This window comes from Leucoraja erinacea, chromosome 21, assembly GCF_028641065.1.
Source record: "Leucoraja erinacea ecotype New England chromosome 21, Leri_hhj_1, whole genome shotgun sequence".
NCBI classification, from domain to species: domain Eukaryota; kingdom Metazoa; phylum Chordata; class Chondrichthyes; order Rajiformes; family Rajidae; genus Leucoraja; species Leucoraja erinaceus.
In genome coordinates, this window is record NC_073397.1 from 1,981,728 (window position 1) to 2,008,893 (window position 27,166).

Sequence of the window (27,166 nt, forward strand, 5' to 3'; positions counted from 1 at the left end):
CCCCGGCCCCAGGCCCCAACACCCAGATCCAGGCCCCAACACCCAGTCTCCGGCCCCGACACCGAGACACCGGCCCAGACTCCGGCCCCGTCCCCGTCACCAAGGCCCCGACACCAAGGCCCTCACCCTCACCATGGCCGTCCGCGCCTCCTTCGAGAACAACAACGAGATCGGCTGCTTCGCCAAACTGACCAACGCTTATTGCCTGGTGGCGATCGGCGGCTCCGAGAACTTCTACAGGTGAGGGAGGGGGGCGGTTGGCTGGGGGCCGCTGGGGCTGTGGGTGGGTGGGGAGGGTTTGTGGGGTGGGGAGGGTTTGTTGAGGGTGGTGGGGGAGGGGGGTCGGTGGTGGATGGGAGGGATTCCCCTGGTGGGGGAGGGGGTTGTGCAGGGTTTAGGGGGGGGGGGGGGGGTTGGGGGGGGAGGGGGGGGGGGGTGTCAGGGCCGTTGGGGGTTGTGGAAGGGTGGGCAGGAGAACATGGAGGGCTGGGGTGGATGAGGGCCACCTGGGGAGGTGAGACCTCGCCGTGTGTTGCTGCCACTGGTTCTCTTTGAGACACTGCCTGACCTGAGATGTCATTGTGTTCTCCAGAGACACTGCCTGACCTGCTGAGTTGCTCCAGCACTGTGTCCTTTTTTTTGTAAACCAGCATCTGTAGTTCCTTTCATCGACTTTTCTCTCCTTGCCCCATGGTATTTCACACCTTCCTTCACTGCTGGAATATGGTTGAGGCAGGGACTGGGCTGGCAGCTCAATGGACAAATGGGGTACAAATGCCACAGGAGGGTCGTGGGTGGAGGTCAGAGAGCATGGGGCCACAAGGAACTGCAGATGCTGTAGTCTTAAGCAAATCACAAAGTGCTGGAGGATTTCAGCAGGTCAGGCAGCATCTGTGGAGGGAGTGGACAAGCGATGTTTCGGGTTGGGACCATTCTTCAAGTAGGTGGGGGAGTTGTGTTTTCGATTTGGCAGAACATCAAGGTGGTACAGAGAGGGTATTCCTAGCAGATTGCCCAGTGAGGCTGTATGGGTGGAACATAAGAATGGCAGTGTATGCAGTTTGCAACGTATACAGGTTCACTGCTAAATCAAAGCTGGCTGGCAAAGAGTTTAAGAAGGAACTGCAGATGCTAGAAAATCGAAGGTAGACAAAAGTGCTGGAGAAATTCAGCGGGTACTGCAGCATCTATGGAGCGAATTTCCTTCGCTCCATAGATGCTGCTGCACCCGCTGAGTTTCCCTGGCTGGTAAAGAGCTTGAAGTGGGTTAAACAAGTCCTACTCACACAACGGGATATACGATGGGTTGTGAGTAGACGAGTTTAGTTTCTTATTGTCACATGTACAAAGTTAGTGGAAAGTCTATACATGATTGCAATCAAGCTGCCCATACTATACAGATACAGGATAAAGGGAACAATGTTTAGTGCAAGATAAAGTCCATTGAAGTTTGGTTAAAGATAGTCCAAGGGTCTCCAATAAGGTGGATGGGAGGTCAGGACTGCTCGCAAGTTGGTCTTCTTGCGAATGAAACATGAATAGTTAGATCTCAAGTTGGTAATAGGATACATAGATACATAGAAAATAGGTGCAGGAGTAGGCCATTCGGCCCTTCAAGCCTGCACCGCCATTCAATATGATCATGGCTGATCATCCAACTCAGTATCCCATACCTGCCTTCTCTCCATACCCCCTGATCCCTTTAGCCACAAGGGCCACATCTAACTCCCTCTTAAATATAGCCAATGAACTGGCCTCAACTACCTTCTGTGGCAGAGAGGATGATTTAGTTGCCACTTATTAAGAAAGGAGGGAGAAAGAAAACAGAATTATAGACCAGTTAACCTTGCATCGGTAGTGGGGAAGATGCTCGAGTTGATTATTAAAGATATTATAGCAGTGCATTTGGAAAGCTGTGAATGGATCAGAAAGTCTGTCAGAATGGATTTATGAAGGGGAAATCATGCTTGGCTAATCTTCTGGAATTTTTTGAGGATGTAACAAGTAGAATGGACGAGGGAGTTCCAGTGGATGTGGTGTATCTGGACTTTCAAAATGCCTTTGACAAGGTCCCACACAAGAGATTAATGTGCAAAATTAGAGCACATGGTATTGAGATGGATAGAGAACTGGTTGGCAGACAGGAAGCAAAGAGTAGGAATTAATGGGTCCCTTTCAGAATGGCAGGCAGTGACTAGTGGGGTGCTGCAAGGCTCGGTGCTGGGACCCCAGTTATTTACAATATATATTAATGATTTAGACGAGGGGATTAAATGTAACATCTCTAAGTTTGCAGATTCCACAAAGCTGGGTGGCAGTGTGAGCTGCGAGGAGGATGCCATGAGGCTGCAGGGTGACTTGGATAGGTTGGGTGAGTCGGCAGAAGCATGGCAGATGCAGTATAATGTGGATAAAAGTGAGATTGTCCACTTTGGTGGCAAGAACAGGAAGGCAGATTAGTATCAGGAAAGAACTGCAGATGCTGGTTTAAATCGAAGGTAGACACAAAATGCTGGAGTAACTCAACAGGATAGGCAGCATCCCTGGAGAGAAGGAATGGGTGACGTTTCGGGTCGAGACCCTTAATGAAGGAGTCTGAAGAAGGACCTCGACCCGAAATGTCACTCATTATCTGAATGGTGTCAGATTAGGAGACTTGAGTGTCCTTGTACATCAGTCACTGAAAGTAAGCATGCAGGTACAGCAGGCAGTGAAGAAAGCTTGCAAGCTTGCCTTCATTGCAAGAGGATTTGAGTTTAGGAGCAAGGAAGTCCAACTGCAGTTGTACAGGGCCCTGGTGAAACCACACCTGGAGTATTGTGTGCAAGTTTGGTCTCCTAATTTGAGGAAGGGCATTCTTGCTATTGAGGGAGTGCTGTGTAGGTTCACCAGGTTAATTCCTGGGATGGCGGAACTGACATATGATGAAAGAATGAGTCGACTGAGCTTGTATTCGCTGGAATTTAGAAGGATGAGAGGGAATCTGGTAGAAACATGTAACATTCTTAAAGGATTGGACAGGCTAGATGCAGGAAAAATGCTGCCGATGTTGGGGGAGTCCACAGTTTAAGAATAAGGGCTTTTTGGACTGAGATGAGGAAAAAAAATCCACCCAGAGAGTTGTGAATCTGTGGAATTCTCTGCCACAGAAGGCAGTGGAGGCCAATTCACTGGATGTTTTCAAGAGGGAGTTAGATTTAGCTCTTAGGGCTCAGGGAATCCTTGTCAACAAAATAGAGAGAGTACAGAGGAGATTTACTAGAATGTTGCCTGGGTTTCAACAACTAAGTTACAGAGAAAGGTTGAATAAGTTAGGTCTTTATTCTCCGGACTTGATAGAGGTCTTTAAAATGATGAGAAGGATAGACAGAGTTGATGTGGACAAGCTTTTCCCTTTGAGAATAGGGAAGATTCAAACAAGAGGACATGACTTCAGAATTAAGGGACAGAATTTTAGGGGTAACATGAGGGGGAACTTCTTTACCCAGAGAGTGGTAGCGGTGTGGAATGAGTTTCCCGTGGAAGTGGTGGAGGCAGGTTCGTTGGTATCATTTAAAAATAAATTGGATAGGCATATGGATGAGAAGGGAATGGAGGGTTATGGTATGAGTGCAGGCAGGTGGGACTAAGGAAAAATATTTGCTCGGCACGGACTTGTAGGGCCGAGATGGCCTGTTTCCGTGCTGTAATTGTTATATGGTTATGGAATCAAGGGATATGGGGGAAAAGCCAGAACAAAGTTCAGATTTTGGATGATCAGCTATTACCAAGGTACCGTGAAAATATTTTGTTGCGAGTTGACTGGTCAGCAAAAAAACAATACATGATACAATGAAGCACTTTACAGTGCACAGATACATGATAAGGAAACACAGTGTCCTTCATAATGTTTGAGACCCATCGTAGGACTATGGTAGGATCCTGTTTGTTGATTTTAGCTCTGCATTCAACACCATTGTGCCAGAGCTACTACACTCCAAACTTTCCGAGTTGACTGTGCCTGAACCCCTCTGTCAGTGGATCACCAACTTCCTGACAGACAGGAAACAGCATGTGAGGCTGGGAAAGCACATCTCGGACCCGCAAACACTCAGCATAGGAGCACCGCAAGGCTGCGTACTCTCTCCTCTCCTCTAATCTCTCTACACCAACGACTGCACTTCCACAGACACCTCTGTCAAGCTTCTCAAGTTTGCGGACGACACAACCCTGATTGGACTGATCCAGGATGGGGAGGAATCTGCCTACAGACAGGAAGTGTCACAGCTGGCGTCCTGGTGCCTTCGCAACAACCTGGAGCTCAATGCTCTTAAGACAGTGGAAGTGATTGTAGACTTTACGAGAGCTCCCCTTCCCCTCACCCCACTCACCATCAACAACACCACAGTCACATCTGTGGAGTCTTTTAAGTTCCTGGGAACCATCACCTCCAAGGACCTTAAGTGGGGGGCTACTATCGACTCCACAGTCAAAAAGGCAAAACAGAGGATGTACTTCCTGTGGTAGCTGAGGAAGCACAATCTGCCACAGGCAATGATGGTCCAATTCTACACAGCCAATGTAGTCTGTCCTCACCTTCTCCATCATGGTCTGGTTTGGCTCAGCCACCAAGCACGACACCTGGAGGCTGCAGCGAATCGTCCGATCAGCAGAGAAGATTATTGGCTGCAACCTTCCCTCCATTGATGAACTGTACACTGCAAGGGCCAGGATGCGAGCGGGCAAGATCCTCTCTGACCCCTCTCACCCTGGCCACAAACTCTTTGAATCACTTCCCTCTGGAAGGTGACTCCGGATTGTCAAAGCTGCCACAGCCAGACATAAAAACAGTTTTTATCCACGAGTAGTTGCTCTACTCAACAGCCAAAAATCTGTTGCCTCCCTTTGATCTGGTATTTTGTTGGTTCACAAGCTTGAGCAATGGTGTTTTATCATTAATGTTTAATGATAAAATTTAACAGTTTATTATTATTAATGTTTAGTGTTTTCTGAGTCATTAGTAACTGTCACTGTATGCCATGTTGTTACTTGTGGGCGGAGTACCAAGGCAAATTCCTTGTATGTGAATCCTTGGCCAATAAACAAACTTACTTACTTACTTTATTTGCCTCCGTACTCCACAATTTGAGATTTGTAATAGAAAAAATCACATATGGTTAAAGTGTACATTGTCAGATTTTTATACATTTTATACAGTCCCCCCATTTCAGGGTACCATAATGTTTGGGACACAGCAATATCATGTAAATGAAAGTAGTCATGTTTAGTATTTTGTTGCATATCCTTTGCATGCAATGACTGCTTGAAGTCTGCGATTCATGGACATCACCAGTTGCTGGGTGTCTTCTCTGGTGATGCTCTGCCAGGCCTGTATTGCAGCCATCTTTAGCTTATGCTTGTATTGGGGGCTAGTCCCCTTCAGTTTTCTCTTCAGCATATAAAAGACATGCTCAATTGGGTTCAGATCAGGTGGTTGACTTGGCCACTCAAGAATTGACCATTTTTTAGCTTTTAAAAACTCCTTTGTTGCTTTAGCAGTATGTTTGGGATCATTGTCTTGCTGTAGAATGAACCACCGGCCAATGAGTTTTGAGGCATTTGTTTGAACTTGAGCAGATAGGATGTGTCTATACACTTCAGAATTCATTATGTAACTACCATCAGCAGTTTCATCATCAATGAAGATAAGTGAGCCAGTACCTTCAGCAGCCATACATGCCCAGATGAGGTATGCTTTGGATCTTGTACAGTTCCTTCTCTCCTCCATACTTTGCTCTTGCCATCACTGTTAATCTTTGTCTCATCTGTCCACAGACCTTTTACCAGAACTGTTGTTGCTCTTTTAAGTACTTCATGGCAAACTGTTACCTGGCCATCCTAGTTTTGCTGCTAACCAGTGGTTTGCATCATGCAGTGCAGCCTCTGTATTTCTGTTCATGAAGTCTTCTGTGGACAGGGGTCATTGACAAATCCACACCTGGCTCCTGAAGAGTGTGTCTGATCTGTCGGACAGGTGTTTGGGGATTTTTCTTTATTGAGAGAATTCTTCTGTCAACAGCTGTGGAGGTCTTCCTTGGCCTGCCAGTCCCTTTGCGATTAGTAAGCTCACCAATGCTCTCTTTCTTCTTAATGATGTTCCAAACAGTTGATTTTGGTAAGCCTAAGGTTTGGCTGATGTCTCATAACAGTTTTATCCTTGTTTCTCAGTCTCATAATGGCATCTTTGACTTTCATTGGCACAACTTTAGTCCTCATGTTGTTAAACAGCAATAAAGGTGATGGAAAGACTGGAGGAAAGACTAGTTGCTGAGAGCTCTCTTATACCTGCATTAAGGAGGCAATTAAACACACCTGAGCAATTACAAACGCCTGTGAAGCCATGTGTCCCAAACACAGCTGTAATTTCTACACGGTGAAACCAAAATGCTCTCTGGTTGTGGTAAGATGATTCAATTGCCTGATAAAAGTTGGGAAGAAACTGTCCCTGAATCTGGAGGTGTGCGTTTTCATACTTCTATAACTTTGCCTGATGGGCGAAGGGAGTGGCCAGGGTGCAACTCATCCTTGATGCTGCTGCTGGCCTTGCCAAGGCAGTGTGAGGTATAATTGGAGTCATTAGAAGGGAGGTTGGTTTGTGTGCTGGCACTGGGGTCCATACTGCTCTGGGGCCAAGAATTCCCGAGACATCTACATTCCTTAATCAATCAGTGGTTTATATGGGAACTGTGGCCCGTCATGTGCGACTGACCCAGCATTGAGCCCATGCATTGCAGCATCTAGTATCACTCCTTCCAACCTCCAAAGAAACCGTTCCAAAGAAAGCTCTTCCAAACGTGACACATTCATTTTGATTTGATTTTCTCAGGTGCTGCTAGATCTGCTAATTTGTGATTTTATATCAAGATTGAAGCATCTGCAGCCATTTTGATTTTCATCAATAACGTTTTGCAACTGGGAGCAAAGCACAGTAGAGGGGAGGAGCGGTCATGTTTGGGTGACAGGGTTGTTGTATTCTGGTGCCGTCACAGAGACCAGGCTACAGTTACAGTCATTACCGTTGAAAGCAGGGTACAGGTTTGCAGCCAGGTTGAGGTTGAGCCACAAAGCTGCCGGGTCCTCTCCTGAGGCCTCCATGGTGCCGAGCCGTGCCCCAGCCATGGGCTCCATCGGCTGATCCGATCACTCGTGCTCCAATGACCCGAGTCACGGCGATGATGCGGTGTGTGTGTGTGTAGATTGCTGCTTGTAATTCTGCAGACAGGATTTGGTGAATGGGCTGAGAAATGGCAAATGGAGTTTAATCTAGACACGTGAGATGATTTGTTTGGGCAGCACTGGTGCGCTAGGACATAGACTGAATGGTGAAGTGTAGGAGAGGATTGACAAACAATCGCACTGTGGATGGAGCACAATAAATTGTTGAAGATTCCAACGCAGATTGTCAGCATGGCTGGCAATTTTCTCGATAATATGAGTCAGAAGATGTGTCCTGGCCAGTCCATTCCCTCCCCAGATGCTGCCTGACACACTGAGTTCCTGCGCTTTGTGTTGTGATTTATCACCATTGTTAGGGAGAGGGGGCCTTAATGGTCAGGGCATTGAAAACAGAAAACAGGGTTAGACACAAAAATCTGGAGTAACTCAACAGGGCAGATAGCTTCTCTGGAGAAAAGGAGTAGGTGACATTTGGCTTGAGACCTTTCTTCAGACTGTGAGTCAGGGGAAAGGAAAACGAGAGATATAGACGGTGATATCGAGAGATATAGAACAAATGAATGAAAGATATGCAAAAAGAGTGATGACGATAAAGGAAACAGGCCATTATTTACTGTGAGCTAGGTGAAAACGAGTTACAGACAATGAAACTAAACAAGACGACTGAAGCTAATACGACAGGTGGGGGTGGGATGGACAGAGGGGGGATGTAAGAGTTACATGAAGTTAGAGAAATCAATATTCATACCACTTAAAGTTAGAGAAAGGTGCTGCATGCTGCTGTGCTCACTGAGTACGGGGAGGTTGATGTGTAAAGCTGCAGCAGCTGAGGCTTTCATTCTTCCCACTCACACCCGTGCGTGTAACAATCAACTATAGACTTGCGGGCATGTGGCAGGGTCACTGGGGCACTGCTCCCCACAGTGGAACACGTGTGGAGGGGCTGTGGTCGAAGCATATAAAGGGGAGGGTTGCAGATATATTTCCCCAGGTAGAGGTGGGTTTCAGGGGGAATGGAGGGGGTATGAGGGGAGGGGGTGGGCTGATCACCTGGAGTACATTTGGCTGCTCACTGGCAGCACTGCACTCTGTCCGGGCAAACTGGACGCTAACTGCCTGCGTGAGAAGGCAGGGGTGAGTATCATGGGTGGGCGGGTGTCCACTGGTCAGCGTGGTCGGTTGGTCAGTCATGCTGCTTCCATGCCTTGCCTCCATTGCCCAAGCAATGCTGATTGATGCAGACTGAGGAGTGCCGTTACCTCACCCTGGTTAGTGTAGGAAGGAACTGCAGATACTGGTTTAATCCGAAAAAAGACACAAAAAGCTGGAGTAACTCAGCGGGGCAGGAAGCATCTTTGGAGAAAAGAGATTGGTGATATTTTGGGTCGAGACCCTGAAGGGGGGACTCAATCTGAAACATCACCTCTTCCTTTTCTCTGGGTCTGGTTGGGTGTGAGCTGACGACTAGCTGATCTTTCACTGGGTTTCTCTTCTTGCACCCTGATGCTCAGTGGGTTAGTATGGTCAGAGTGAGGTGGTGCCAGTGTGCTGCTAATCTGCTCTGCTCTGCTCTGCTTCCAGTGTCTTTGAAGGGGAATTATCAGAAACTATTCCGGTGGTGCATGCTTCCATCGCGGGATGCCGGATCATCGGGAGGATGTGTGTTGGTGAGTTTAAACACAGATTGGTTATGTGATTGCTGGGCCCCATTGTGCTCATGGCGTTGTGCAGCATGAAGATGTCCATTGGCCACTGTGTCTTTCCTACCCGTAAGCACCTGTGTATTGTATACGTACACATGCCACTTGCCAGCACTTGGCCTCAGCCTCCCACACCACGGACATTCACACACACCAAGGTACGATACAGGAATGTTGTGTGACAACATCTCCCCCCCGCCCCCCCCACCCCACTCCCTCCACTGATACAAATCACACCGGCCAATAATTTCCAGTCAGAGTCAGAAATTGCAGAGATAGATCGTCAAGGCCTGAGCCCCCTCACCCACCTGGGACAAGAGACCCAACACCACCACTTGCTTCCCAAACTGGCCTTGCACATTAGTGTCGCCCACACCGATCTCACTGTCCCCAGTGCTGTATACTGATACAATGTTGAGTACCCTGCCTATAACTCCCTCCTTTATCTTTGAATTATCTTGAATTACCCACTTATTTGTACAGTATGTATAAAGGCCTTGGGATTGTCTTTAATTAGGCTCACCACATCTGGCCCCGCTAATTCCCTGCTTGAATTCTTTCCTGCTTTCTTTGTAGTGTCTGTCTGATTCATCCTTCTAAACCTTGTCTGTGCCCCAGCAAACCAGCCCTGACCCCAGCGAACCAGCCCTGACCCCAGCGAACCAGCCCTGACCCCAGCAAACCAGCCCTGACCCCAGCGAACCAGCCCTGACCCCAACGAACCCACCCTGACCCCAGTGAACCAACCCTGACCCCAGTGAACCCACCCTGACCCCAGTGAACCCACCCTGACCCCAGTGAACCAAGCCCTGACCCCAGTGCCCTGACCCCAGCGAACCAGCCCTGACCCCAACGCAAACCAGCCCTGACCCCAGCGAACCAGCCCTGACCCCATCGAACCCACCCTTACCCCAGCGAACCAGCCCTGACCCCAGTGAACCCACCCTGACCCCACCCTGACCCCAGTGAACCAGCCCTGAACCAGCCCTGACCCCAGTGAACCAGCCCTGACCCCAGTGAACCAGCCCTGACCCCAGTGAACCAGCCCTGACCCCAGTGAACCCACCCTGACCCCAGTGAACCAGCCCTGACCCCAGTGAACCCACCCTGACCCCAGTGAACCAGCCTGACCCCAGTGAACCAGCCCTGACCCCAGTGAAGTGAACCAGCCCTGACCCCAGTGAACCCGCCCTGACCCCAGTGAACCCAGCCCTGACCCCAGTGACCCGCCCTGACCCCCAGAACCTGACCCCTGACCCCAGTGAACCCGCCCTGACCCCAGCGAAACCGCCCTGACCCCAACCCCGCCCTGACCCCAGCGAACCCGCCCTGACCCCAGTGAACCCGCCCTGACCCCAGCGAACCCGCCCTGACCCCAGCGAACCCGCCCTGACCCCAGCGAACCCGCCCTGACCCCAGCGAACCCGCCCTGACCCCAGCGAACCCGCCCTGACCCCCACCCCAGCCCTGACCCCCGAACCCGCCCTGACCCCAGCGAAAACCCGCCCTGACCCCAGCGAACCCGCCCTGACCCCAGTGAACCCGCCCTGACCCCAGCGAACCAGCCCTGGTGACCCCAGCGAAAAACCACCCCAGCGAACCCGCCCTGACCTCAGCGAACCCGCCCTGACCCCAGCGAACCAGCCCTGACCCCAGCGAACCAGCCCTGGTCCAGGAAAACCATTCTACTCCACTCAAATCTTTCTTTTATGCAAAAGGTTCTTGAAACGTTTTCATTCCTATGCTAATCTTTCCTGATGACTTGCTCCTTAAACATGCTTGCTCCTTCAGAACATACCCAATTTGCGTTGAATGTTGCTGCCAGGGTTCTCGTTGTGGTTGGGGTTCGGCTGTGGTCCCAGTGTGGGAAGGGTGTGTGTGACACTCGCAGGGTCGATCCTTGCTGCTGCCGCTGCTGCTGTGTAATTTATTCCACTTGACTGCAGTGCTGGGCTGATGGAAGTGACAGCCATGAATATTTAATGTTTGCAACGCTGTGATCCTGGCTGGGATGGATGTGGAGCCCTGCCTGCCTGCCTGTGTAATGTGCTCTAAACACTGATCGCAATTGGATTGCGTGCATTCCCCTTGCAATGTGTCACTTCATAATTGTCATCTTTAAGGTTATATCGTGGGTAAGGAGTTTAATTTCTTCTGGTCGGGCTGGAAGTGTTCCTGATTTGTGCTGTTTCCTCTGCCTGCTGCCTCTGGGCTTTGGCAGCAGCTTCGAGCACTCCCATACAAAGCTGCCCTGGGGCAAGGGTCTCCCTGCCCACCCTCTCCCTGCCTCCGCTGCTGTACCTGGGGGTTAGCTTAGTGTGTTCCCTCCCCTTTGCTCAGCTCTCACTCAATACATCAATGCTAAACACTTCTGAGATTACCCGTCCTCATTTGCAATGCAATCGTTGTGCAAATGGCCAAAGTGTACAGTCTTCTCCTGCAAAAGCTGTCTGTTTTACAATGATATTTTCTGGCTGCTGCATTGTCCAACATTAAATAAAGAAAGTAGAAGAATATAGAGCCATATGTTTGGGACTGATGTATAAAACAGGCCCAGCACACTCTACAGCTAACTCAACGGGAAAAGGAGAAGTGTGGTCAGAGTGTGGACTGATCTCAGCTCCATCTCCCTGCCCTATCTCCGCATTCCATCACTACCGCGACCTCACTAAACATTGAGTGCAGGGTTGACATTCTGGATGAACCTGCATTTGAATCTGTGCTGGATTTGGTGAGAAACCCGTGTACGGTTGTGAGAACAGCACAGACAGAGGCCCTTCCTCCCGGCCACCCCCAGATGGTGTTTACTCTCCATTCAAACCTCCTCCCAGCTTCCTAATCAGTAGAGACACAGGAGACTGCAAATACAAAACACAAAGTCTGCAATTCTCAATTCTCCATCCATCATGGACTTGTCTAATGGAGATGACCTCATTACCGCTGGGTGTTGAAAATATTACAGCGATAGTTTTAAATATTTATCATTGCAGTCTTGCTGGGAACCCATGTGAAGGGAGTAAAATGTACATTCTGGTGCCCGCGAACATTGTAGGCATCTTCCCGTACAGTTTGTGTGAATGAAGTGTTGATTTATAAGGAGACCACCCTCTGGAGGCATTTTGGGGAACACCAGGGGCCAGTGAGCTTGCCCTCAGAGTCACACTTCCACTTGAAGGGGCCAGTCTGCTTGCTCCATAACCTTAAGGGCCTGCCCACTTGGCCATTTTTTTCGTCGACTGCCGGCGTGATTGGCTGATGTATCAGGGTCGCCGAAAGATTTTGAACATTTCAAAATCCAGCGGCGACAAAAAAAATGTTGCGACACCGCGCATCAATGCGTCGCCACGCCGCAAATATTCCGGTGACCTGTTACGTCAGTCAATGATGCCGGCAGTTGCTAGAGAAAATCGCCAAGTGGGACAGGCTCTTTATGCCTGTTATCACCGTGTTGTAGAGGTAAACTTTGTTATAGATCATAGCGTTTGTGTGAATGGTGCATGGTCCTGATCTAATGAATGGTGTTGGTTGCAACAGGTAACCGGCATGGGCTGCTGGTGCCCAACAATACAACTGACCAGGAGCTGCAACACCTGCGCAACTGTCTGCCCGATGCTGTGGCCATCCAGCGAGTGGAGGAGCGCCTGTCCGCACTGGGCAACGTCATCGCCTGCAACGACTACGTGGCCCTGGTGCACCCCGACCTCGACAGGGTAAGTCTGCCCTCTGCCCGCATTGCCCCGTGGTGGGCATGGTGCAGGGGACCAGCGCAGTGCTGGGCAGTGCCGTCTGGGCAGTGCTGCCCCTGGGTACCATTGGCACTGGGCACCGTTATTGCCTGTATCTTTGGTTCTCCCGGACCTCAGCAGGGTGTGGGTGCTCTCTACTCGCCATGGTCTCGGGATACTGATGGAGCAGGGGCCAGCATGATTTGTGGTCTGTGCTGAGTAAGGGGTGGGGGGGGGGGGGGGGGGGGGGGGGGGGCAGGTAGACAAGACCTCACTCCAACGTTCCATCCAACCCCAGCAAGTCTCACTTCAGGCAGCACGTTTTATCTTTACTCGCTTGAGTTCGAGTACACAAGACAAAGACAAAACCTGGAGGCTGCGGAGGACGAGGAGGAAAGGAGGTGCAGACAAATGCGATGTGGATGGGCTATAAGAAAGAACTGCAGATGCTGGTTTAAATCGAAGGAAGACACAAAATGCTGGAGTAACTCAGCGGGTGAGGCAACATTTCTGGAGAGAAGGAATGGACGACCTTTCGGGCCGAGACCCTTCGCCCATTCCTTCTCTCCAGAGATGCTGAGTTACTCCAGCATTTTGTGTCTACCTTCGGCTGAAATGTAATGTTGAGAGGTATGAAGTATTACATATTGACAGGGGGGGAAAAAAGAGGAGAGGTGATATTAGCAGGAGGCACAAACAGGGGTCATGGCAACCTTGTTCTGCATTGGGGCCAGGACGCACGTCTGTGGGCGGGCGGGTAGCGGGCCATATCTATCACGTGTACACAGAAGGTGCGCGGCCATGCCGGCGTCTTTGCGCAGGATGCGGTACAGCCACAGCTCGGCGGGCCAGATAATTACGGGGGGGAAATCCGCCTGCGGGCCGGATGATTTTGGGTTACGGGCCGCAGGTTGCCGACCCCTGATCTATGCACTATTTGTTGAAGGTTTCTGTTTCAGTTTATTGCCACGTGTACCGATGTACAGTGAAAAATGTTGAGGTGGGGGCAAATTGAGTCAGTGGTTAAAATACTTAGCAGTGCATGGGGTACATGGAAGTCAAGGTGAACCTTTTCAAAACAGTGGTCTAATCAATACTGGAACATCGTGTTCATTTCTGTGAGGAAAAACTGCCCTTTAGGAAGGAACAATATACAAGGGATCTTGAGATGCAAACCCTGAAAGTGGCAACAGAATTAGATAGTGGTAACGAAGGCGTATGGTACGATCACCTTCATCATGCAGGGCATTGAGTAAGAGACTGGAAGTCCTGTTACTGCCGTATAAAACTATGGTGGACACGAAATGCTGGAGTAACTCAGCGGGTAAGGCAGCATCTCTGGAGAGAAGGAATGAGCGACGTTTCCTTCTACAGACTGATTAAACTATGATTTGTTCGCATTTGGAGTATTGTATGCAGCTCCAGTCACCCCAGTGCAGGAAAGATGTGGAGGCTTTGGGGAAGGTGCAGGTTTACCAGGATGCTGCATGGATTAGAAAATCTTAGTTCCGAGCAGAGATTGGACAAACGTGGATCATTTTCACTAGAGCATCAGAGGCTGAGAGGACTCCTGATAGAAGTACATAACACAGGCGAAGATAGGGTAGACAGTCAGAAGCTTTTCCTGAGCTTTACGGTGAGAGGGGTAGTGTTTAAAGGAGTTGATTGGGGCATGGTCATTTTACACAGTGCGTGGAACCCACTGCTAGGGGGGGGGGGATGATGGAAGCACATACATTCGTGGCATTTGCAAGCCTTTTAGATTGGAAGTTGGGGATGGAGGGACATGGATCACACGCAGGCAGAAGGAATTCGTTTAACTTGGTGTGGTGTTCAGCGCAAACACTGTGGGCCAAAGGGCTAGTTGCTGTGCTGCTCTAATCAGTCTGTGGCGTTCCAAGTAAACATGCGCCCGCCCCAGGGAATCACCAACACTCCCGCCATTGTGTTAGTGACGGCTCTTCTGATTCGACATGCTCTTGTCCACCCAGGGTAAACATTCACTGCCTTGTCAAGCGCCTGTCCACATGTGCCTTAAAGATATGCAAATGTTCCACTCTGACCGCCCTTTGAGGGAGAGTAACAGATGAGATGTCAGCACCACTCTGGTGCAGGGGTCAGGAACACGGGGACATAGTCAAACCACACCTCAACAGGCCCTTCAGCCCAACCTGTCCGTGCCAACCAAGGTGCATGAGGTAGTCCCATTTCTCCGCGTTCAGCCCTCTCGAGCTTTCCCCTCTATTTGTCTGAACGTCTTTTAAACGTGTAAAATGTGCCCATCGATAGAATTAAAGTGTTAATCATATTGCTATGCAACACGGAAACTGGCTCTTATGCCCAACTCATCCCCCCCCCCCCCCACATTTCCTGGTGTAATCGCCCCTTCCCCCCCCCCCCCCCCCCCACATTGTCTGTGTAATCCCCCCCTCCTGCTTACCTCAGGCCAGCAGGGGTTTGGTTCTGAGAAGATGCATCTCCCTGCCTGCTCCATATGGAGCTGAGCTGGGTAGATTGCCAACAATCTGGTGAGTGTTGTTGCCAGCAAGGTTACTTCAATGTTAGGAAGGAACTGCAGATGCTGGTTTAAACCAAAGATTGACACAAAATGCTGGAGTAACTCAGCGGGACGAGCAGCACCTCCGGAGAGAAGGAATTGGTGACGTTTGAAGAAGGTTCTCGGCCCAAAACGTCGCCCATTCCTTCTCTCCAAAGATGCTGCCTGTATTGCAGTATTTTGTGTCTATTTTACTTAAATGCTGTGTTTTAGCCCCTTTGCACTCGTGTCCTTGGACCACACAACAGAAACATCAGGGAAATAGTTAGTGTAGGAAGGAACTACAGATGCTTGTTTAAACTGAAGACAGAAGATTCTTTCAGTCTCGACCTGAAACGTCACCCGTTCCTTCCATCCGGAGATGCTGCCTGTCCCGCTGAGTTAATCCAGCATTTTGTGTCTATCTTCAGGGGAATAGTTAGGCGGGTTTAGGGTGATTGATTTAGAGAACTCTCCATATTGTGGTGTCTAGAAGCACCTTTGTTTGCATGCATGCCAGCTGATTAGACGCGAGCTGTCACCTCCCCCCCTTATGTCATGCCGTTTCATTGAGTAAAAGGATTTGGAGTGTGAAGATTCTCACATTTTTGAAGGAGAAAGTGTTGGATGTTGTAGCCATGGCAACAGCTCTAGAATCTCTCCACTGAGTTGGAACGGAGACTGGTTGTTCTGAAGCCACATCCAGGAGCCGCTCCTTGGAATAAAAACAAACGGTTTCACAGGTCAGGCAGCATCTGTGGAGAACAAACAGACTGAAGGTCTCAGCCAGTGATCCTCCTCCACAATTGGATAATGAGGAAAGCAGTGTGTCGGCATTGAGAGAGGGGGAGTGATAGAGCTGAGGAAATGGAGACCACGGTGTCCAGGACACATTCAAATACTAACCAGTCAGGGCAGCTAGAGAATATAAAATAAATCTGGAACAAAACAACATGCTCCAAATACCCTGCTTGTTAAGTTGCTGCCAGTAAGCGTTTCATTCATCCTTTGTCAGAGCATATGACAATGAAACACCCTTGACTCAATCAGACAGCATCTTGGATAGACAAAGCATGAACGTTACAGGTAGATGTGGGTGACTGCATCACAACTGGCCGCTGTTACGTACAGGGATCATCGTTGGAGGCAGTCATAGAGTGATACAGTGTGGAAACAGGCCCTTTGGCCCAACTTGTCCACGCCGACCAACATGGTCGCAGCTACACTTGGTCCCACTTGCCTATGTTTGGCCCATATTGCTCTAAACCTGTCCTACCCGTGTACCTGTCTAATAGTCCTGTCCCATTGTACGAGTTCATTCCAAGAGCTCTCCCGAGTTTTAAAAAAAACTTGTGGTAAGCATGGGGAATTAACGTAGCGGGTACGTCGGAGCTCGGGAACATCTCTTAGCGACTCGTAACGCTAACGGCAGGTACTCGGGAAGACTCGCTAATGGCAGGTAAGCTCAGGAAGACTCGTGAAGATTTTTCAACATGTTGAGAAATGTCCACGAGAGCCCCGAGTACCGACGAGCGGCCATTACCGTAAATCTACGAGTTCGAATCAGGGCAAACTCGGGAGAAACTTTTGGAATGAACTCGTACCGTGGGAAAGGGGTTTAATTCCTTTGTAAACGTCACAATAATCCCTGCCTAAACTACCTCCTACAGCAGCTCATTCCATACACTCACAATCTCTTGTCCCTCGGGTTCCTAGAAATTCTCCCCCCCCCCCCCACCATAAAACCCATGTCCTCTGGGCGAGAGGCTCTGCATCTATCCGATCTATTCCTCTCGTAATCTTATACACCTTGAAGATTACCCCTCATCCTCCTACACTCCAGGGAACAGAGCCTGCCCATCCTCTCCCTGTAGCTCAGCCCTTCGAGTCCTGGCCACATCCTCGTGAATCTTCTCTGTACTGTTGGGAGACCAAGGCGGTGGGTCAGGGCGGGAGTGGGCGTGGCCAGTGGGACCGAGGCACTGAATGGAGGCGTTCAGCACAGCCGCATTCCAATTGCCTTTGGTTCCTCCACTCGAGGACAAACCGCACAGATGTGTAAAGATTATGCGTGGAAACAGGCACTTCGGCCCATCGAGGCCATGCCAGCCATCGGCCAACATCCACAAACACTAATCCCACAATGTTGTCCACATTCTGATCATCTCCCCCACACTCTGCAGCTGCACACACATGGGGGGCAATTTACAGGGCCGTGTAATCTGCAAGAGAAGAGACGGGAGCTCCTGATGGGCTGAATGGCCTTGACCTGCTCTTGTCTGCACACGTAATCCACAGCCCGCCACACAGGCTGCAGAGCTTTATAAAAATCCTGAGGGTAATTAGTTGCAGCTGCAGGAAACGGGGTTCGCTGGATAGAATCCTGGTCGGCATGGACTGGGTGGACCAAAGGGCCTGTGTCTGTGTGTTTATAACTGAATTTATCAGGGAAAGAATGATACCAGGAAAGATTAAAGTGGCAATGTGTGTGTGGAACTGAATGCTTCTCATTTGTGTTCATTATGGTGGTTGATGGATTTGGCTGCAAGGGGGACATTACTCCTGAATGAGATGGATTAACAGTGGTGACCATGGACAAATCCCAGGGCCCGATCCCAGGCCGTGTGGGGGGGGGGGAGGATTGAGTGTTTTGTGGGGGTCTGCAATGAGAACGTTGTGTTGTGGACCCGTTGCATGTGGCAATGAAACACTGTTGACTAGTTTAAGACCAGCAGTGGGAGAGCGACTGATATTTGAGGGCAGGGCAGTTGAAATCTGGACTGTCTACGGGGTGGAGCCAAGCATCCTCAACATTGAAGAAGGATCCAGCACAGAAACTGGCCTTCAGCCCACCTGCTCCAAGCAGATCATCTACAAATACTAATCATTAACCCCAGCAGGAACTCAGTGGGTCAGGCAGCATGTGTGGAGGTCAAAGATTCCAACGTCTTAGTCCCTGGTGTGTACCTAGTGGCGGGTTATGGCAAGAAGGCAGGTGAATGGGGTTAGGAGGGAGAGATAAATCGGCCATGATTGAATGGCGGAGCAGACTTTAGGGACCAAATGGCCTCCCATCACATGAACGATGTTAACCCCATCTTTATTCCCCCCGTGTTCTCAATACTCCCCTGGGATTCTGCACCCAGCTACACGTAGGGGCAATGTCCAGAGGCCAGTTACCCTCCCAACATGAGCGCCACTGTGGATGGCTTGCACAGGTGGCTGTGGGTTGTGTGGACAGTGGGTCAACAGGCCGGTTTATCCATGTTAGATAATCAACCATTGTCTGTATTGATGTTTGAGGGTTTTATGGAGAAGGTGGGAGCAGGATCTGGATTGGGTGAGCAGCCATGATAGAGGCAGCAGTTCACTTGTACCTCCTCCAACCGCATCTACTGCATCCGTTGTCCAGGTGTCACCATCTGTATGTACATCAGCGAGAGACCAAGCGCAGGCTCGGCGATCGCTTCGCCCAACACCTCCGCTCAGTCCGTCTTAACCAACCTGATCTCCCGGTGGCTCCGCACTTCAACTCCCCCTCCCATTCCCAATCTGACCTTTCTGTCCTGGGCCTCCTCCATTGTCAGAGTGAGGCCCAGCGCAAACTGGAGGAACAGCACCTCATATATTGCTTGGGTAGTTTACACTGCAGTGGTATGAACTAACTTCAGATAGCCCTTGCTTTCTCTCTCCATCCCCTCCCCCTTCCCAGTTCTCCCACCAGTCTTCGTGTCTCCGACTACATTCTTTGTTCCGTCCCCTCCCTGGCATCAGTCTGAAGAAGGGTGTCAACCTTCTCTCCACAGATGCTGAGTGTGAGGGGTGCTGGGTGGGTGGGCACAGGATGAGTGGTGCAGGATCAATGAGAGAAATACATTCTAGAACCATCCAAATACATCTTTCAATATACCAGCCTACTAATGCCGACACCCCTTGCAACAATTCCAGCCAGGTCTGTCAGTGCTGTTCAGCCTCTCCAGAGCACAGAGCACGGACCTTCCTGAAGAACTTTATAAGTCAGCACGGATCCTTTACCATGCAAGCCGTCTGCTCCAATTGTTTTGCAATCATGAATTGGTGAATGTTAAGTAATCTAGTAGTTTAAACGCAGCAGTTTGAAAGGCAAGTTGGGAGGATCATGGGTATGGTGGAAGAATGTAAGAGAACTGCAGGTGCTGGTTTAAATTGAAGGTAGACACAAAATGCTGGAGTAATTCGGTGGGTCAGGCAGCATCACTGGAAAGAAGGAATGGTGACGTTTCGGGTCGAGACCCTTCTTCAGACTGTATGGTGTAGTTGCAGTGGTGGTCAGGTCAGGTCAGGTGTGACTGTACTGAATGCCAGTGCGCTCGGAGACTGAGCCCTCTCCCCGCCCCTGGGTCCCGTTCCTCTGTGCCCACTGGTGTGGGGAAGCAGCGCGCTGACACAAGGGTCTGCGTTCACCCACCTCGGCATGTCCAGCAATGGATGCCAGCATGATGCGGTCAGCGATGGTACAGCGGGCACTCCCCATCCTGCCCCAGCCCTCCACCATGTGTGGGAGTCAGTGGAGGGCTTTGAAACACCTGTCATTATTGCAGTGTCGCGTCCCCCAGTCTTTAGCTGAACACAGCCCTCAAGCAGCTTGCCCCTTGATGAGAAACTGAAATGTTGCCCCAGACACACACGCTGGAGCTTAGAATACTGTGGCTTCACTGAGAGATTAGATTCGAGGCGTGGAATAGGAGTGGTAAGAACCTGTCTCCTTTTGCTGGGAGATTGAGAAGTCTGAAGAAGGGTCTTGACCCGAACGTCAACTCCAGAGATGCTGTTTGACCTGCTGAGTTACTCCAGCTTTTTGTTTCAATCTTCAGTTTAACCCAGAATATAGTCATAGGCAGCTTTGACCGAGAGAGCTGGTTCCTGGCTCCAGACGCCCTCTGCTGCCTCCAGCTGCTCACTGCAGCTCGCCGCTCCCATTTACAGCCCCTGCAACACCAATGCTTGCCGTTTACAATGGGAATTCTCAGTCTTGCTTCCACATCACTTCATGGCCCTGCCCCCTTCCTACTCAACATGTTCACTCTGAACCATCACAACCTCACCCCTCCTGGTGTAAACCAGCAACAACTCATTCTGTAGCAGGTCAACGTCTCACAACTGTGGCACGCAGTGCCCGTACGGTTCCCTCCCCTAGTACCCTCCCCTGGCACGCCCACTCCCCACCCCCCAGCCCCCTGATGTGAGGAGGGGGAAAGGTGGGGCGTAGGCGTAGGGGGAGGGGATGTGAGGCGTAGATGTAGGGGGTGGGGCGGGTAGGGGTAGGGGGGCGGGGATGTGAGGCGGGGGGGGTGTGGGGGGGAGGGGTGTGGGGGGGGGGGGGGGGGTGTGGGGCGAGGGAGGTTTGATGGGATGATTCTCACACTGTGGTGACTGTGTGTTTCTCCCCTGTGGGAGAGCAGGAGACGGAGGAGATTGTGTCGGACGTGCTGAAGGTGGAGGTGTTCCGGCAGACGGTGGCCCAGCAGGTGCTGGTGGGCAGTTACTGCTGCTTCAGTAACCAGGGCGGCCTGCTCCACCCCCAAACCCCCACCCACGACCAGGACGAGCTCTCCTCCCTGTTGCAGGTGCCCCTCGTGGTGAGTGCCCCGTCCCCTATCCCCTCCCCACGCCCATGTCCCCAGTCCCTCCCCAGCTGCATGTCAACCCATGCCCACCTCCTCCTCCCCGTGTCTCATCTTATGACCATATAACAATTACAGCATGGAAACAGGCCATCTCGACCCTTCTAGTCCGTGCCGAACACTTACTCTCACCTAGTCCCATCTACCTGCACTCAGACCATAACCCTCCATTCCTTTCCTGTCCATATACCTATCCAATTTATTTTTAAATGATAAAATCGAACCTGCCTCCACCACTTCCACTGGAAGCTCATTCAACACAGCTACCACTCTGAGAAAAGAAGTTCCCCCTCGTGTTACCTCTAAACCTCTGTCCCTTATTTCTCAAATCATGTCCCCTTGTTTGAATCTTCCCTACTCTCAATGGAAAAAGGTTATCCACATCAACTCTCTGTCTATCCTCTCATCATTTTAAAGACCTCCATCAAGTCCCCCCTTAACCTTCTGCGCTCCAAAGAATAAAGACCTAACTTGTTCAACCTTTCTCTGTAACTTAGTTGCTGAAACCCAGGCAACATTCTAGTAAATCTCCTCTGTACTCTCTCTATTTTGTTGACATCTTTCCTATAATTTGGCGACCAAAATTGTACACCATACTCCAGAATTGGCCTCACCAATGCCTTGTACAATTTTAACATTACATCCCAACTTCTATACTCAATGCTCTGATTTATAAAAGCCAGCACACCAATAGCTTTCTTTACCACCCAATCTACATGAGATTCCACCTTCAGGGAACTGTGCACAGTTATTCCTAGATCCCTGTGTTCAACTGCATTCCTCAATTCCCTACCATTTACCATGTACGTCCTATTTTGATTTGTCCTGCCAAGATGTAGCACCTCACACTTATCAGCATTATCTTCCCCCCTGCCGTGTCTGAGAATCCCCACTCCACATCTCATCATGGATCGACCCACCCAACACACTGTAGCACCCTCCTTGGCCTGGCCTGGCCCGTTGCCCAGGGTTCCTGTTTGCAGCCACTCAAGGACACCAGGATGCCGTCCCTCAGCGCCAGGGTTGGGGGGGAGGGGGGTGGGGAGGAGAGGCACAGTGACCCTCCCCCTGGTCACTGCTGCCCCAGCACCTAACCACCCTGCACACCGTCGCTGCTCTGGCACTCTCTGTCCCTCCACACGTCCCCTCCGCTCCTCACTCTGCCCCGGGGTCTCGTCCCTTTCACCTGCACCTATTGTTGCTGTCGCGGTGCGGCGGGCCCTGTGTGACGGTGTGCTGTGTTGCAGGCGGGCACGGTGAACCGTGGCAGTGAGGTGATCGGGGGGGGGCTGGTGGTGAACGACTGGTGTGCCTTCTGTGGCCTGGACACCACTAGTACGGAGCTGTCCGTCATCGAGAGCATCTTCCGGCTCAACGAAGCGCAGCCCAGCGCCATCGCCACCACCATGAGGGACTCACTCATCGACAGGTGAGTGCTGGGGCCAGCCTGGAACCCCCCCCCCTCTACCCAACCTCTACCCCTCCCTGTACCCCACTTCTCCCCATCCCTCTACCCTCCCTGTCCATCTCCCCTCCCCATCCCCCCCCCTCCTCCCCATCCCCCCTCCTCCCCATCCCCCTACCCCTACTCTTCCCCCTCCCCTCCTCCCTGTCCCCCTCCACACCTCTCCCCTCCCCGTCCTCCCCACCTATCCCTATCCTTCTCCCCCTCCCCCCCCCCTCCTCTCACAGGACCACGGTCTGAGCTGAACCACTGAACGGAAGCCGCCATCACTGTGTGGATGTGGTCAGTGGCAGCCCCTCCTCAGTGGCCTCGGCCTCTGGCACTGGGGAGTCAGCATGGTGGTACAGCAGTAGAGTTGCTGCCTCACAACGCCAGAGACCCGGGTTCCATCCTGATTGCGGGTGCTGTCTGTACGGAGTTTGCACGTTCTCCCCGTGACCGTGCGTATATTGTCTCTGTGGCGTTCCGGTTTCCTCCCGCACTCCAAAGACGTACAGGTTGTAGGTTAACCAGTTCACTGCCAAGTTTGTTTGTCACTATTGGTCATGACCCGAGTAAACTTGGGGGTGGCACTGAACAGGTTAATTGGTTTTGGTAAAATTGTAAGCTGTCGCTGATGTGTAGAATAGTGCTGGTGTACAGGGTGATCTGTGGTTGGCGTGGGCTTGGTGGGCTGAAGGGCCTCTCTCTGCGCTGTATCTCTAAACTAAACACAACACATGGAGGCTGTCCACAGCCCCTCCCACTCCGGAGATTCACCACTTGGCATATTCCTGCTCGCTCTATCCAGGGCTCCCGCTGCTTCCCCCTGTGGTGCCCTGGGCCGTGAGAGGCTGGGCTCACAGCCCCGTCACGCTCTTTAGATTAGCCTAGAGATACAGCACGGAAACAGGCCCTTTGGCCCCCCGGGTCCGTGCCAACCAGCGATCCCCGCTCATCAACACCATCCTACACCCACAATGGACATTTACCGAGCCAATTAACCTACAAACCTGTGGAAGAAAGAACTGCAGATGCTGGACAAAATGGAAGGTGGACACAAAATGCTGGAGGAACTCAGCGGGTAAAGGCAGCATCTATGGAGAGAAGGAATGGGCGACATTTCAGGTCAAGACCCAAAGGGATCGGATCCGGGTCTCGGGCGCTGCATTCGCTGTAAGGCCGCGACTCTACCACTGCGGCACCACGATCGCCCGGACCTGCATCCCCCCCTCCACGTGGTCTGCTCTCTGATTCCCAACGTCGCAGGCTCCTTGTCCCACCTTCAGTGGGGGCTTTTAGACTTTACATTTTAGAGATACAGTGCGGAAACAACAGGCCCTTCGGCCCGCTGAGTCCGTGCCGACCAATGATCACCCCGTACACTGGTTCTATCCTATGCACCAGGGACAATTTACAGTCGCCTACAAACCTGTCAATATGAACGTGCAAACTCCATACAGACAGCACCCGTGGTCAGGGTCGAACCCTGCTCTCTGGTGCTGTGAGGCAGCAACTCTACTGCTGCGCCACTGTGCTGAAAAGTGGGAGCTGCGGGCACTGTGGTTGCCGGAGGCTGACATGCACCACATGTGGGAACATGCGCCACACTCAGCTGTAGGTGTTGCAGGCAGTGGCGAGCTGGCCGCACTGCACACGGATGCCCAGTTCCTGCACCTACCCTCTGGGAACAACTCTGGGCATGGGCACTGGGGAACATCACTGGGCAGTGACTGGGACAGTGCCTTCCATTTGCCTCCAGCGCCCTCTCCCAGTAGCCGTCTGTATCCGGCCATGTTTTATTTATTTACGTGGTTCTTTGCAACGTTGATGAATGGAAGTTCGGCCCATCGAGTCTGTGCTGGCTCACAAAACAAACCCCTCAAACCGCCCCCCCCACCCTCCCCACCCCCCCCCTCATCCTCTGCCCACTAGAGCAGTGGGGTACCTACCACTCTCCACAGCTTTAGAATGTGCAAACTCCACACAGACAGTGCCCGAGGTCAGGATCTACCTTGGACCAGGACTTGAGGCACTGCACTACCTGTGTAATGAATGGTTACTGTGTGCTGGCCAGATGTTGGCCTTTAGTGGAGTGATGCTGACATGTTTTTATTCTCTCCCTCCCCTTCTCACTCCCTCCCCTTCTCACTCCCTCCACCTCCCTTACTCCCCCTCCTTCTCTCTCTCCCTCCTCTCTCCTTCCCCCTCCCCTCCCCTCTCTCTCAATCCCCCCCCCCCCTTCGCTCTCTCTCCCCCTCCCCTCTCTCTCTCTCCCCCCCTCCCTCTCTCCCTCTCCCTCTCCCTCCCCCCCTCTCTCTCCCTCCCCCTCCCTCCCTCTCTCTCTCTCCTCTCTCTCTCTCCCTTTCTCTCTCCCTTTCTCTCTCCCTCTCCCCTCTCTCTCTCTCTCTCTCTCTCTCTCTCTCTCCCCTCTCTCTCTCCTCTCTCTCTCTCTCTCTCTCTCTCTCTCTCTCTCTCTCTCTCTCTCTCTCTCTCTCTCTCTCTCTCCCTCTCTCTCTCTCTCTCTCTCTCTCCTCTCTCTCCCTCTCCCTCTCTCTCCCTCTCTCCCTCTCTCTCTCCCTCTCTCCCCCCCCCCTCTCTCTCCCCCAGCCTGACATAGGACGCTGACCCACTGGCTGGGCTGTGCCGGGACTGGCAGCCGACCGACAGTGCCACCGTCGTTGTTCACCTCCCGTTTACCACGAACAAAGTCTGAATGTAAAATATAACATTGCTGAATGGTCAGTGTCGATTAAACAAATAATTTGCTATTTACTATAAAAAGATAAAGCCTTGGTGTTTGAGGCCACGTTAGTGTGATTGGTGATCAGGTGCTGGTGAATGGGGGACTCTGCAGCAGGAATTGCTGGAGGGAGAAGCCCCCAGTGGGGGGAGGCGGCCAGCACGGAGACAACTCCAGGATACACCAGATAGCACGCCACAAACACTCCTTACACTAAACTGTGCCTCACCCCTTGTCTCTCTACCCCGCCAGCTGTCGCGTTAAGTGGAGAAGGCAGGAGAATGCGGATGAGAGGGAAAGATAGATCAGTCATGATTGCATGTTGGAGTAGACTTGATGGGCTGAATGGCCTAATTCTGCTCCTATCATTTCTGATTTATAAACTGTCTCGGGCTCTGCGGTCCTTGGGCAGAAACCATTAGCTTCATCTGTCTTGATCGGGACCCCGGTTCTAGATTCCCTCACAAGGGGAAACTACCTCCCCACATCCACCGATGGGACCTGTTTAGATTAGTTACTGAGGTACAGTGAAAAGCTTTTGTGTGCTAACCAGTCAGTGGAAAGACAATACATGATTACAATCAATGCATTTACAGTGTGCAGATACATGATAAAGGAATAACGTTTAGTGCAAGGTAAAGCCAGCAAAGCCCGATCAGAGATAGTCTGAGGTAGATAGTAGTTCAACACTGCTCTCCATTGTGGTAGATGATTCAGTTGCCTGATAACTGTCCCTGAATCTGGTGGTGCATGTTTTCATATCTTTTGTCTGATGGGAGAGGGGAGAAGAGGGAGTGGCCAGGGTTTCACTGGTTAAGCTGCTGGCCTTGCCCAGGCAGCATGAGGTTATAAATGGTTCTTTGCAACATTGATGAATGGCAGTTTGGCCCATCGAGTCTGTGCTGGCTCACAAATCAATCACTGCAACCTGCCCCCGCCACATTCCCACCACCCCCCCCTCATCCCCTGCCCACTAGAGCAGTGGGGTACCTACCACTCTCCACAGCTTTAGAATGTGCAAACTCCACACAGACAGCGCCTGAGGTCAGGATCTACCTTGGACCGGGAGTTGAGGGAATAGAAGGGAGATTGGTTTGTTTGATGGTCTGGGCTGCGTCCACAATTCTCTGTGATTACTTGTGGTCTTGGATGGAGCTGTTCACAAACCAAGCTGTAATGCCATCTGATAGTAAAGACCACTCAGTATGTTGTTTCAACCCAGAGCCCACCAAACCTTGCCCTGTACAACAGCTGCCAGTCCGGGTGTTTGTGGGACCAGCCGCTCTGTACTGCATCGTCCCGAAAGAGCAGTAAATGAAGGGTCAAGACCCTTCTTCAGACTCCAGCATCTGCAGTTCCTCACTGAAGAAAGGCCTCGACCCGAAACGTCACCCATTCCTCCCCGCTGAGTAACTCCAGCATTTTGCGTACATCTTCGGTTTAAACCAACATCTGCAGTTACTTCCTACACAGTAACTCTTGTTATTTCTCACCCGGAACATGGTGACATTCCCGAGTATTCCCACTTCTCCTCGGCAGGCCAGTGGTGCCCGGGTCCTGATCCCCGTCCATGGCCACGGTGGGAGCCACGTCACCAGTGATCGTCCCCAGCACCAGCGTACTGCACTCTGCTTCACATACTCCCCACCCCAGCTCCCCCCCCCGCCCCTCTCTCCGCGACTCCCCACCCCACGTCTCTCTACCCCTGCACGCCCTGGCTCCCCACACCACAACCTCCCCCACCTCACCATCCCACATCCCCCCATTCTACTCTTCCCCTCAAGGTCTCCACCCGTGACTCTGCCCCGTCTCCCCAATGCTGGGTCTCCTCCACCCACGGCTCACTCTCTATAGCTTTATCTGCCACATATGCAACTGGACAGTGACATTTATTTTGTACATATTACATGTGCGGGTGTTGCCACTTTTGGTTCCATTAACCAACATCCGGTCGGCCCACGTGTTCGATGTAATAATAATAATACATTTTATTTATGGGCGCCTTTCAAGAGTCTCAAGGACACCGTACAAAAATTTAGCAGGTAGAGGAAAAACATGTAAGGGGAATGAAATAAATAGTAGAGACAAGACTAGTACACAAAGTAAATACAGAATTCAATACAAAAACACAGTATGAGGC

The 27,166-nt window shown here is 51.3% G+C and overlaps 2 protein-coding genes across 2 annotated transcripts in view; both read left to right on the top strand.

The window, feature by feature from the left end:
• The first annotated feature begins 78 nt into the window (after nucleotides 1-78).
• eif6 (eukaryotic translation initiation factor 6) lies at nucleotides 79-25,073 on the top strand. The gene is made up of 6 exons (XM_055651978.1): nucleotides 79-240; nucleotides 8,797-8,882; nucleotides 12,450-12,625; nucleotides 20,618-20,794; nucleotides 22,087-22,268; nucleotides 24,894-25,073. Exons 1-6 carry the CDS (start codon nucleotides 134-136, stop codon nucleotides 24,901-24,903), a joined length of 738 nt encoding a protein of 245 aa, XP_055507953.1. The 5' UTR covers nucleotides 79-133; the 3' UTR covers nucleotides 24,904-25,073.
• A 1,453-nt stretch (nucleotides 25,074-26,526) lies between these two features.
• Nucleotides 26,527-27,166, top strand: part of LOC129707578 (myosin heavy chain, cardiac muscle isoform-like) — a 25,677-nt gene continuing 25,037 nt past the window's right edge. The window contains exon 1 of the mRNA XM_055652725.1: nucleotides 26,527-26,644. Coding sequence (XP_055508700.1) covers nucleotides 26,527-26,644 — 118 coding nt within the window. The remainder of the gene's footprint in view (nucleotides 26,645-27,166) is intronic.